Source organism: Schistocerca nitens, chromosome 8 (assembly GCF_023898315.1).
Source record: "Schistocerca nitens isolate TAMUIC-IGC-003100 chromosome 8, iqSchNite1.1, whole genome shotgun sequence".
NCBI classification, from domain to species: domain Eukaryota; kingdom Metazoa; phylum Arthropoda; class Insecta; order Orthoptera; family Acrididae; genus Schistocerca; species Schistocerca nitens.
In genome coordinates this window covers 624,548,335-624,562,298 of record NC_064621.1, presented here as the reverse complement: position 1 = coordinate 624,562,298, position 13,964 = coordinate 624,548,335, and the positions used below count along the sequence as shown (strand labels likewise).

Here is a 13,964-nt window from a genome sequence, read left to right as displayed (position 1 = left end):
GCTATTGCAAATGTTATGTCTGCATTGCTGAAAAACACTTAGAGAGAAGTGGAATATGGAGTAGATGTCTGTCACACCACTAATGGTGCACATATCGAGATGTATTAAGTGTGAAAAAAACATTTGCCTTACCATTCTTGCAGAAATATACTGTCATTAAACATCTCAATTACTTCTCAAGTCATTCTATTTTATATTTTTATGTGTTTAACCCAGACACCTTGTTGTGTAAGGGTAACATTACACAATGGTACTGCTGATAAAATTAAAACCTCATGAACCTCCTCACAACTTGCCTGGAAAGGTGCAGTATGTGAGCAGTGGTAAGAACAACACAAAACTAACATAAAAAATAAAAAAAATGGACTCAGTGTGGAAAAATTGAATAGTCAGTCACATGATATGCACAAGTCATTGGCTGATATACTGATAGAGTGTAATGGAGATTCTTCCACCATAAAACACAAATAATTAATAAAATTAAAAATATTAAATAATATGCTAACATAATACAATTGGGTATGTAGATGAACGTTAACGCAAGCAAAACAAGGGTAATAGAATGTTGTTGTTGTGGTCTTCAGCCCAGAAACTGGTTTGATGCAGCTCTCCATGCTACTCTATCCTGTGCAAGCTCTTCATCTCCCAGTACGTACTGCAACCTGCAACCTACAGCCTACTGAATCTGCTTAGTGTATTCATCTCTTGGTCTGCCTCTACGATTTTTACCTCCACACTGCCTTCCAGTACTGAATTGGTGATCCCTTCACGCCTCAGAACATGTCCTACCAACCGATCCCTTCTTCTAATCAAGTTGTGCCACAAATTTCTCTTCTCCCCAATTCTGTTTAATCCCTACTCATTAGTTATGTGATCTACCCATCTAATCTTCAGCACTCTTCTGTAGCACCACATTTCGAAAGTTTCTATTCTCTTCTTGTCCAAACTATTTATCATCCATGTTTCACTCCATACATGGCTACACTGCACACAAATACTTTCAGAAACGACTTCCTGACACTTAAATATATACTCAATGTTGACAAATTTCCCTTCTTCAGAAACACTTTCCTTGCCATTGCCATTCTACATTTTATATCCTCTCTACTTCGACCATCATCAGTTATTTTGCTCCCCAAATAACAAAACTCCTTTACTACTTTAAGTGTCTCATTTCCTAATCTAATTCCCTCAGCATCACCCAACTTAATTCGACTACATTCCATTATCCTTGTTTTGCTTTTGTTGATGTTCATCTTATATCCTCCTTTCAAGCCAATGTCATGGATTTTAATACCTACTCCAAATTTTTCTTTTGTTTCATTTACTGCTTGCTCAATATACCGATTGAATAACATCAAAGATAGGCTATGACCCTGTCTCACTCCCTTCCCAACCACTGCTTTCCTTTCATGCCCCTTGACTCCTATAACTGCCATCTGGTTTCTGTACAAACTGTAAATAGCTTTCGCTCCCTGTATTTTACCCCTGCCAACTTCAGACTTTGAAAGAGTGTATTCCAGTCAACATTGTCAAAAGCTTTCTCTAAGTCTACAAATGCTAGAAACATAGGTTTGCCTTTCCTTAATCTGTCTAAGATAAGTCGTAGGATCAGTATTGCCTCACGTGTATTTCTACGGAATCCAAACTGATCTTCCCCGAGGTCGGCTTCTACCAGTTTTTCCATTCATCTGTAAAGAATTTGCGTTAGTATTTTGCAGCCGTGACTTCGTAAACTGATAGTTCGGTAATTTTCACATCTGTCAACACTTGCTTTCTTTGGGATTAGAATTATTATATTCTTCTTGACATCTGAGGATATTTTGCCTGTCTCATACATCTTGCTCACCAGATGGTAGAGTTTTGTCAGGGCTGGCTCTCCCAAGGCTGTCAGTAGTTCTAATGGAATGTTGTCTTCTCCCGGGGCTTTGTTTCGACTTAGGTCTTTCAGTGCTCTGTCAAACTCTTCACTCAGCATCGTATCTCCCATTTCATCTTCATCTACATCCTCTTCCATGTCCATAATACTGTTCTCAAGTACATCACCCTTGTATAGACCCTCTATATACTTCTTCCACCTTTCTGCTTTCCCTTCTTTGCTTAGAACTGGTTTTCCATCTGAGCTCTTGATATTCATACAAGTGGTTTTCTTTTCTGCAAAGGTCTCTTTAATTTTCCTGTAGGCAGTATCTATGTTAACCCTAGTGAGATATGCCTCTACATCCTTACATTTGTCCTCTAGCCATCCCTGCTTAGCCATTTTGCACTTCCTGTCGATCTCATTTTTGAGACATTTGTATTCCTTTTTGCCTGCTTCATTTACTGCATTTTTATATTTTCTCCTTTCATCATTTAAATTCAATATTTCTTCTGTTACCCAAGGATTTCTATTAGCCCTCGTCTTTTTACCTACTTGATCCTCTGCTGCCTTCACTATCTCATCCCTCAAAGCTACCCATTCTTCTTTTACTGTATTTCTTTTCCCCATTCCTGTCAATTGTTCCCTTATTCTCTCCCTAAAACTCTCTACAACCTCTGGTTTTGTCAGTTTATCCAGGTCCCATCTCCTTAAATTCCCACCTTCTTGTAGTTTCTTCAGTTTTAATCTGCAGTTCATAACCAATAACTTGTGGTCAGAGTGCACATCTGCCCCTGGAAATGTCCTGCAATTTAAAACCTGGTTCCTAAATCTCTGTCCTACCATTATAGAATTTATCAGAAACCTTCCAGTATATCCAGGCCTCTTCCATGTATACAAGCTTCTTTCGTGATTCTTGAACCAAGTGTTAGCTATGATTAATTTATGCTCTGTGCAAAATTATATGAGGCGGCTTCATCTTTCATTCCTTACCCCCATTCCATATTCACCTACTGTGTTTCCTTCTCTTCCTTTTCCTACTGTCAAATTTCAGACACCCATTAGTATAAAATTTTCATCTCCCTTCACTATCTGAATAATTTCTTTTATCTCATCATACATTTCATCAATCTGTTCGTTATCTGTGGAGCTAGTTGGCATATAAACTTGTACTACTGTGGTAGGCATGGGCTTCGTGTATATCGTGGCTACAATAATGCATTCACTACGCTGTTTGTAGTAGCTTACCTGCACTCCTATTTTTTTTTATTCATTATTAAACCTACTCTCGCATTACCCTTATTTGATTTTGTATTTATAACCCTGTATTCACCTGACCAAAAGTCTTGTTCCTCCTACCACCGAACTTCACTAATTCCCACTATATCTAACTTTAACTTATCCATTTCCCTTTTTAAATTTTTTAACCTACCTACCCGATTAAGGAATCCGACATTCCATGATATATAGAATGCCAGTTTTCTTTCTCCTTATAACTAGGTCCTCCTTAGTAGTCCCCACCCAGAGATCCAAATGGGGGAATATTTACCTCCGAAATATTGTACCCAAGAGGACGCCATCATCATTTAACCATACAATAAAGCTGCGTGCCCTCGGGAAAAATTATGGCTGTAGTTTCCCCTTGCTTTTCGCCGTTCGCAGTACCAGCACAACAAGGCCGTTTCGGTTAGTGTTACAAGGCCAGATCAGTCAATCATCCATACTGTTGCCCCTGAAACTACTGAAAAGGCTGTTGCCCCTCTTCAGGAACAACATGCGTGTCTAGCCTCTCAACAGATTCCCCTCCGTTGTGGTTGCACCTATGGTACGGTTGTCTGTATCGCAGAGACACGCAAGCCTCCCCACCAATGGCAAGGTCCATGGTGCATTGGGGGGAGGTGGGGTTAATAGAATGTATTCATATGAAATAGAATAATTATAGAATGTATTCGTATTAAATCAGGTGATGCTGAGGGAATTAGATTAGGAGACAAGGCACAAAAATCAGTATTTGGGCAGCAGAATAGTTGGTTATGTTCAAAGTAGGGAGGATATGAAATTTAGACTTCCAGTGGCAAGAAAAGCCTTTCTGTAGAAGAGAAATTTGTTAACATTGAATATAGACTAAAATTTTAGGAAGTCCTTTCTGGAGGTATTTGTCTGGAGTGTAGCCTTGTATGGAAGTGAAACATGGATGCTAAACAGTTCAGGCAAGAAGAGAATAGAAGCTATTGAAATATCGTACTATAGGAGAATGCAGGAGATTAGATGGGTTGACCATATAACCAATGAGGTGGTGCTGAATAGAATTACAGAGAAGAGAAATTTGTGGCATAATTTGACTAACAGAAGGGCTTGGTTGATGTGTCTCATTCTGAGGCATCAAGGGAGCACTAGTTTAGTACTGAAGCGAAGTGGGGGAGGGGGTAAAATTGTAGAAGGTGATAAAGAGATGAACACAGTATGCAAGCTCAAAAGGATGTAGGTTGCAGTAGTTCTTCGAGGATGAAGAGGCTTGCGCAGGATTAAGTAGTGTGGAGAACTGCATCAAACCAGCCTTCAGACTGAAGACCACAACAACAACATGACGTGTTATAAATGATAAAAGACAAATATAAGAAAAACTCTCACAGTACATTGCATATTTTTGTGTTCGTTTACACAGTTTGTCTAAAAAATGAACATAGTGCATTTTTGTGCTCATAGTCATTTATACACTCCTGGAAATTGAAATAAGAACACCGTGAATTCATTGTCCCAGGAAGGGGAAACTTTATTGACACATTCCTGGTGTCAGATACATCACATGATCACACTGACAGAACCACAGGCACATAGACACAGGCAACAGAGCATGCACAATGTCGGCACTAGTACAGTGTATATCCACCTTTCGCAGCAATGCAGGCTGCTATTCTCCCATGGAGACGATCGTAGAGATGCTGGATGTAGTCCTGTGGAACGGCTTGCCATGCCATTTCCACCTGGCGCCTCAGTTGGACCAGCGTTCGTGCTGGACGTGCAGACCGCGTGAGACGACGCTTCATCCAGTCCCAAACATGCTCAATGGGGGACAGATCCGGAGATCTTGCTGGCCAGGGTAGTTGACTTACACCTTCTAGAGCACGTTTGGTGGCACGGGATACATGCGGACGTGCATTGTCCTGTTGGAACAGCAAGTTCCCTTGCCGGTCTAGGAATGGTAGAACGATGGGTTCGATGACGGTTTGGATGTACCGTGCACTATTCAGTGTCCCCTCGACGATCACCAGTGGTGTACGGCCAGTGTAGGAGATCGCTCCCCATACCATGATGCCGGGTGTTGGCCCTGTGTGCCTCGGTCGTATGCAGTCCTGATTGTGGCGCTCACCTGCACGGCGCCAAACACACATACGACCATCATTGGCACCAAGGCAGAAGCGACTCTCATCGCTGAAGACGACACGTCTCCATTCGTCCCTCCATTCACGCCTGTCGCGACACCACTGGAGGCGGGCTGCACGATGTTGGGGCGTGAGCGGAAGACGGCCTAACGGTGTGCGGGACCGTAGCCCAGCTTCATGGAGATGGTTGCGAATGGTCCTCGCCGATACCCTAGGAGCAACAGTGTCCCTAATTTGCTGGGAAGTGGCGGTGCGGTCCCCTACGGCACTGCGTAGGATCCTACGGTCTTGGCGTGCATCTGTGCGTCGCTGCGGTCCGGTCCCAGGTCGACGGGCATGTGCACCTTCCGCCGACCACTGGCGACAACATCAATGTACTGTGGAGACCTCACGCCCCACGTGTTGAGCAATTCGGCGGTACGTCCACCCGGCCTCCCGCATGCCCACTATACGCCCTCGCTCAAAGTCCGTCAACTGCACATACGGTTCACGTCCACGCTGTCGCGGCATGCTACCAGTGTTAAAGACTGCGATGGAGCTCCGTATGCCACGGCAAACTGGCTGACACTGACGGCGGCGGTGCACAAATGCTGCGCAGCTAGCGCCATTCGACGGCCAACACCGCGGTTCCTGGTGTGTCCGCTGTGCCGTGCGTGTGATCATTGCTTGTACAGCCCTCTCACAGTGTCCAGAGCAAGTATGGTGGGTCTGACACACCGGTGTCAATGTGTTCTTTTTTCCATTTCCAGGAGTGTATATACAGGGTGTTACAAAAAGGTACGGCCAAACTTTCAGGAAACATTCCTCACACACAAATAAAGAAAAGATGTTATGTGGACATGTGTCCGGAAACACTTAATTTCCATGTTAGAGCTCATTTTAGTTTCATAAGTATGTACTGTACTTCCTCGATTCACCACCAGTTGGCCCAATTGATGGAAGGTAATGTTGACTTCGGTGCTTGTGTTGACATGCGACTCATTGCTCTACAGTACTAGCATCAAGCACATCAGTACGTAGCATCAACAGGTTAGTGTTCATTACGAACGTGGTTTTGCAGTCAGTGCAATGTTTACAAATGCAGAGTTGGCAGATGCCCATTTGATGTATGGATTAGCAGGGGGCAATAGCCGTGGCGCGGTACATTTGTATCGAGACATATTTCCAGAATGAAGGTGTCCTGACAGGAAGACGTTCGAAGCAATTGATTGGCATCTTAGGGAGCATGGAACATTCCAGCCTGTGACTCGCGACTGGGGAAGACCTAGAATGACGAGGACACCTGCAATGGATGAGGCAATTCTTCGTGCAATTGACGATAACCCTAATGTCAGCGTCAGAGAAGTTGCTGCTGTACAAGGTAACGTTGACCATGTCACTGTATGGAGAGTGCTACGGGAGAACCAGTTGTTTCCGTACCATGTACTGCGTGCGCAGGCACTATCAGCAGCTGATTGGCCTCCACGGGTACACTTCTGCGAATAGTTCATCCAACAATGTGTCAATCCTCATTTCAGTGCAAATGTTCTCTTTACGGATGAGGCTTCATTCCAACATGATCAAATTGTAAATTTTCACAATCAACATGTGTGGGCTGACAAGAATCCACACGCAATTGTGCAATCACGTCATCAACACAGATTTTCTGTGAACGTTTGGGCAGGCATTGTTGGTGATGTCTTGATTGGGTCCCATGTTCTTCCACCTACGCTCAATGGAGCATGTTATCATGATTTCATACGGGATACTCTACCTGTGCTGCTAGAACATGTGCCTTTACAAGTACGACACAACGTTTGGTTCATGCACAATGGAGCTCCTGCACATTTCAGTCGAAGTGTTCATACGCTTCTCAACAACAGATTCGGTGACTGATGGATTGGTAGAGGCGGACCAATTCCATGGCCTCCACGCTCTCCTGACCTCAACCCTCTTGACTTTCATTTATGGGGGCATTTGAAACCTCTTGTCTACGCAACCCCGGTACCAAATGTAGAGTCTCTTTGTGCTCGTATTGTGGACGGCTGTGATACAATACGCCATTCTCCAGGGCTGCATCAGCGCATCAGGGATTCCATGCGACGGAGGGTGGATGCATGTATCCTCGCTAATGGAGGACATTTTGAACATTTCCTATAACAAAGTGTTTGAAGTCAGGCTGGTACGTTCTGTTGCTGTGTGTTTCCATTCCATGATTAATGTGATTTGAAGAGAAGTAATAAAATGAGCTCTAACATGGAAAGTAAGCGTTTCCAGACACATGCCCACATAACATATTTTCTTTCTTCGGGTGTGAGGAATGTTTCCTGAAAGTTTGGCCTTACCTTTTTGTAACACCCTGTATAGTGTACTGGCCAATGACTTGTGCACATGGTATGTAACTGGCTTTACAATTTTTCACATTGCCTCTCTCTCTCTCTCTTTTTTTTCATTAGTTTTATGTCATTCGTACCATTCATGACAAACTGCACTTTTTGGAACCAGTTATGAGTGGGTTCATGATGTTTTGACATTATTTGTGGTACCGTTGATGGTGTTGTGTGTAATGTTACACTTACATAATTTTTGTATATCACTTCTTTTTTTTATTTTCCCAGCTTAGATCTAAAGATGATTGCTAGACAGATCAATATTGTTAATCATTAATAAAAGAAATAGTGCTCCAGATGGTGTTTGTTCATTCATTTGAGAAAAAAAATGACTTGAAAAGGCATCGGAAGATTAAGATGACAAAGATAGTTTGCTGGTAATCACTGTGTTAGTTTCAGTTTAGAGAGACTAGATGGATCTGACTGAGAATGTGAATTTGTATTATTGTGAAGAGAGATTTCAAAATGGAATGCAGAGAATGATTAATAATTCAGGAAAATGGGGGAGAGAGAGAGAGGGAGGGAGGTAGATAGGTAGGTAGGTAGGAAGGAAGGAAGGAAGGAAGGAAGGATATTTCTCTAGTGCAGGGCGGTTTTCCCCAGTTGTGTGCAGGGAACACTGGTGTTCCGCAGGAACTGAATAACTATTCTGTGAAAAGCTATTGAAAGGACAGCAGTTTTCTTTCTACATTTTTCCTTACTTTTAAAAAAAATTGTTATCATTTGAGTGTTATTAGTTATGATTTAAAATTGAAATAATTATTGAATAAATCCAGTTTTTCCCATTCTTTAAAATTCTATCAGTTTTATTAACCTTCAAAATATCAAGTTGTTCTATCAAAGTACCAGGTTTCTGAAAGTGTTCTGTCAGAGGAAATGTTTGAGAGCCCCTGACCTAGTGTTCATTAATCTGCTCTCCCAGTTAGTAGTGGTCATTTCAATATAACAAGCTGTTCTGAACATCTTATATTAAAAATGCCATAACTGGTACATTGTGAAAGACAGTATCAGCTGTTGCTGCCTAAAATCTCTCAAAAATTTAGGAAAAGAAGACGAGTTTGAAATCTCTGCTGTAGAACTAACTTCAATAAAAACAATCATCATTTGCCTGTACAGAAGTCCAAACTAAAACATAAAAATATTCTTTAACCAACTTGAAGATAGTCTTGACAGTATCAGGGACCTAAACAAAACAGTTATAATATGTGGAGACTTGAACATTAACTTTAACAAAGTTTCAAAAGATAGAGATGATCTTATGGCTATTTGTGCAACATAGAATCTGCTCCCAATTATAAATTCCCCTACCAGAGTTAAAAGTGTATCCAGCACCACTATTGATGTGATACTGATAATACTGATATGATGCTGATAAACAAGGAAAGCCATGAGTATGTAGCTATAAACTTCAACACAGGTTTCAGTGACCACTATGCACAGCTTCTTGAAATATCTTCAATGCCAAACTTAATCAAACAAACAGAAACAATAAAAATAGGAAGAACCTTCAGCCATAAAAACGTTGAATACTTTAGGAATTTACTATAGAAGGAAACACGGACTAAAATGTACAGATACGAAAACACAGATGAGAAGTTCAGCATATTTGTGGATATATTTACACATTATTTTAACATGTCATTTCCAGCTAAAAATCAGAAAATCAACTGTAGTAGGCTTAACAGAAAAAAAATTGCTGGTTGACAACAGGTATGAAAATGTCATGTGCTAGAAAACGAAGATTATATGAGATCTCCAAGTCTTCCATAGTGTCCCGTGAATTCCTTGAATATTTCAAGAATTATAAAATGATACTTAAAAAGTGATCAAATAAGCTAAAGTAATTTCGAATGACTGCTATATAAATAACACCAATAACAAAATGAAAGCCGTGTGGAGTATAGTGAAACAGCAAACTGACATTGTTTCTCCTCAGAATCCCAATATTAAATTGAATAGTAATGACAAAGAAATTAATGATCCTAAAGAAATAGAAAATGTGTTCAATACTTATTTTAGCAATATAAGTGAGCAATTAATCGCGGAAATCGAACCTTGCAATACAAACTGGCCAGCATCATCTGTAAATACCAACATAAACCCTACTTCACTGTTTCTCTTTCCAACAACCCAGAAAGAAGTCCTGTCAGGTATCAGATCTTTAAAAGTGAATTATTCCACTGGAACAGATGGCATCCCAGGCAGCCTTATTAAAAAAATGTGGAGATCTCATTAGTGAACCATTAGCTCACCTTTATAATAGTTCCTTTTAAACCAGGATTTTCCCATCATGCCTAAAAACAGCTAAGTTCAAACCGGTACTCAAAAAAGGTAAAAAGGATGGAGTAGCTAACTACGCGCCCATTGCTCTACTATCTGTATTCTCAAAAATCGTGGAAAAACTGTTTCAAATGAGAGTATTAGATTTTCTGGAAGAGCACAAAATACTATCCACAGCACCACATGGTTTCAGGAAGGGCTGATCAACTGATACAGCAATTTTTGCACTATTAAGTGAAGTGCTTCAGAGACGAGATAATGGTGAAAACGTCATTGGAAAATGTCAAGATCTCTCTAAGGCTTTTGATATCATAGATCACACAAAACTATTGCCTAAGCTTGACAACTTGGGGATTAGAGGACCGTGTAACAACTGGATAAAGTCATACCTAAGCAGTCAAAAACAAATGGCTGGAGTGCAACATCAAAATTTCATCAAACTCGCACAACGCTATTCAGACTATGAAACCATTAAGTATGGAGTGTCATAAGGTTCAGTTCTGGGACCTCTTCTATTTCTGCTATATGTAAATGACCTTTGATCTGGAGCCCACCAACACCACCCTGAATAAAAAAGGAACCCTGTATTATGGGAAAGTTATTTATAATAAACATCCCCCAAAAATTAAATCAATAAATGACCTGGCAAATTTCAAGTCAACTGCTAAGGCATATTTGACTCGTCACTGCTTCAATAGCCTCCACGAGTTCCTTCAGGAAGTTCTCTATTGATTTCTGTCTTTGCCTTAGTGATGTATCATATAAATGTTACTAGAACTTTAATGATTTACCATGTAGATGTTACTGTAATACAAACATTAATCTGCCAGTACAGTACGTGCTCTTTTTGTGTTAAAATATCTACTTTTTATTTTTGTACAATATTTGCTCTGTATATTGTAACCCAGTGATCATTTAATGTAGAAATAATGACATTAATACAAATTTAATATTATATTTTGTTATACATTGACTTTTCCTACATCAGAATGTACTATTTGTGTACTATATGATTATCAGGACCAATACAACTCTACTCTACTCTACTCTGTCTGGTTTTATATATTGCCCTGCCTGTGATGTTGTAGGGTTACCAGTGGTGGGAGTGAAACAAGCAGTAGTGGGCTGGTGCATAATGCAGTTTTCACAATGAGAATGATTACAGGGGTAGGAACTTTGGAATAGGGATGATGTTTTGGAAGTTTCATTTGGTGTGACAGAATTTTGATAGAGTTAGGAAGGTAACTGAAATTGACAGTGAGTGCGGATTGGGAAAATGTGATAATCTCATTTCAGGGTTTCTTGCTGGAGTAATGTATTGAAAATTTTGATATCAAAACAGAGATGTGTAGGATGCCTTTGCTGCAAGAAGGGAGTGTTAGATGTAGAAGCAGTGACAGATGTTGATGTGATGTAGAAGGGATGGCGTATGTCATATATGAGGAATTGTTATTTGTTAGTTGGTTCTATGTGGAATGAGTTCAGGATGTTAGACTCAGTGGTATAGGCATTAATGTTATGGATGGTGGCATTCATTGTGGAGAAGGTACAGGTGAACGTGAGTTATGAAACTGAGTTAAGCTGTGGACTCAGTTATTCTTCACTACAAGTGAAGAGCACGAAGATGTTGGCAATACATATGTACCAATAAAGAGGGGACAGGAGGGGTTTCTGTATGTTTTAAGAATTTGAAGTATGGATGTTAACTCTTTCATTTAGCATGTGAAATGGTTGGCACTGACAGGATTATTGTGGTTCCCATAGCTGTCCTTCTGACTTGTTAGTTTTCTGGCTTTGATCCTGATCTATAACAACTTCATCTTTTGGTATTGTCATTTAAATTTAATACAAAGACAAAAGCTTGTGGGGGTTATGTGTATGAGAGTCAGCTAAATATCTTTTTGTAGATACTTTTCATTCACAACAGCGACACAGGAGCAGACTTGATAAATGTAACTATAATGTTTAATAATCTTTTAATTGATGTAAAGCTCCTGTCCATTAATATCTGCATGGTTTTATTTCCTCAAAATTTTATTACACACACACACACACACAGAATGTGACTACAGTCTAATGCCTAACTGATTTGTTACAAACCTGACTTCCATATTCACCTTGTGTATTAACTAATGGGATTTTTCAGTCACAATGTGCACAGACACTTCTTGACCGCCGAGAGGAAGAGAGAATGTGTGACCATTTAATCACAGCTGCCCGCCGTAGGGACAATGTTATAGCAAGTAGACTTTTGGAAAAAGTTCGCAACATTATGTCCAACAAGCATGGAGCATGGGGATACATGGACCCACAAGCAGCAAAGTATGTAATTTTTAGCAGGAAGTTCAAGACTTCACATATATTTTTAATTTGTACTCATTTTGCTGTGTAACAAGCCCAGTAAAATCTACACCTGCAGGCAATTGCATTGGTTAGAGTATACTCCCTGCATTTCTGTCACTGTCTAATTTTCTAAGAGTATGGATGATTTTTATTTATTTATTTATTTATTTATTTTTTTGTCATAAGCTCAGAAGCGTTCATTACATGTGGATTGTATTCCTCACTATTGTATGTGAAGCATGTTCTGCATCTTTCTTTACATAATTTTAAATTATTATCATAGATAGCAAGCATGATGAAATCATTGCATCAGAATCTTCTCAAAGATAAAAAATAAAGTCTAGCATACCTAGTACTTTTTTCTCCTGTGTCGGCAGTAAAGAAATATTTTGACATAATTTTTGTTACAAGTTGTGACACAGGTACGAAAATGTTTCCAGCAATCCAGAAAAATATTTGCTTTATTATAATTCCAGTCTTGGACCACATTTTTTACTTGTAACCAAGTTACTCATTTTGGTTGGTAATGGCCAGCATCAGACTTAGAAAATATAAGCACATAGAGGTATCCTAATTTACAAAACTCTCATAATTATATGAATGTAAAGCAGAAACCAACTATAAAACAACTGTACAACATATCCACACCACAGTAAAAATGTGTTGCATTACATGTAACACACCATTACATGTGCGTTATGTACGCTTCAGTGGTGCTCGTTACATACCATAGTATTTTTGTTTGATGAAGCTGAAATGACCATTGGTTTTGACTGCACCATGTAATGGTGTGATATATGTAATGCAACATGTTTTTACTCAGGTATGGATATGTTGTACAGCTGTTTTATAGTTGATTTCTGCTTTGCATTCATATAGTTAGGAGTGTTTGTAAATTAGTTGATCTCTACATGCTTGTATTTTCTAGATCTGAAGATGTTCGTTACCCGCTAAAATTAATAAACCTGATTACAAATAAACATTGTGATCCAAGACTGAGATTATAACAAAGCATAGTTATTCTTTTTTGTAGCTTCTTGTGGGATTGTATACGTGGGTCATTTGCAAGAATAACTTGTGACGCATTAAAAAGCCAGCTCAGGAAGGCTGTAGATTTTACACGACATACATTGTTATATATTTTAAATAATGATTGTGATAGATAGTAGCCTGTTTCAACATGGTTACAGGACCACCATATACGGGCCAATATATGATGATAATGTTTGTGTTTTTTGGAAGAGTAGAATACAGATAAATTCCAAATACCATCTGATATAGACAAGTACATTTCACCCTGAACATAAAACAATGATGAAGCTGGTACTGTAGATAAAGGATTGTAATCAACGTTTTGGTGATACTGATATAGTGAAACGAAAGGCACTACATGCAGATCAGGAAGAAATCACAGAGATAGGGCCACTTTTCACATGTGGGTAGAGAGATGCATGGTTGACAAATAATTGGCTTGAGAATGACCATAATGTATATAATGCTGCACCATTTGTATAGCTTTGTACTACTGACACTATAAAAGTGACAGCCTATCTGTATATAATAACTCTTGCCCTAAGAATAAAATAAGGGAAGGGCAACCATTTACCTATAGAGGATTGGTGCATGGCACACAGAAACACTTAATAGAAAACAGTTAACACTTGCTTTTGAGCTCATGCTCTTTTTTTAGTAACACCACACACAACCACCAAAATGTACAAGTTTGCAATA

General features: G+C 39.6%; 1 protein-coding gene across 1 annotated transcript in view; it reads left to right on the top strand.

The window, feature by feature from the left end:
* LOC126198569 (neurobeachin) overlaps window positions 1-13,964 on the top strand; it is a 1,606,419-nt gene that overhangs the window by 790,788 nt on the left and 801,667 nt on the right. The window contains exon 32 of the mRNA XM_049935000.1: window positions 12,037-12,212. Within this exon, the coding sequence (XP_049790957.1) occupies window positions 12,037-12,212 (176 nt within the window). The remainder of the gene's footprint in view (window positions 1-12,036; window positions 12,213-13,964) is intronic.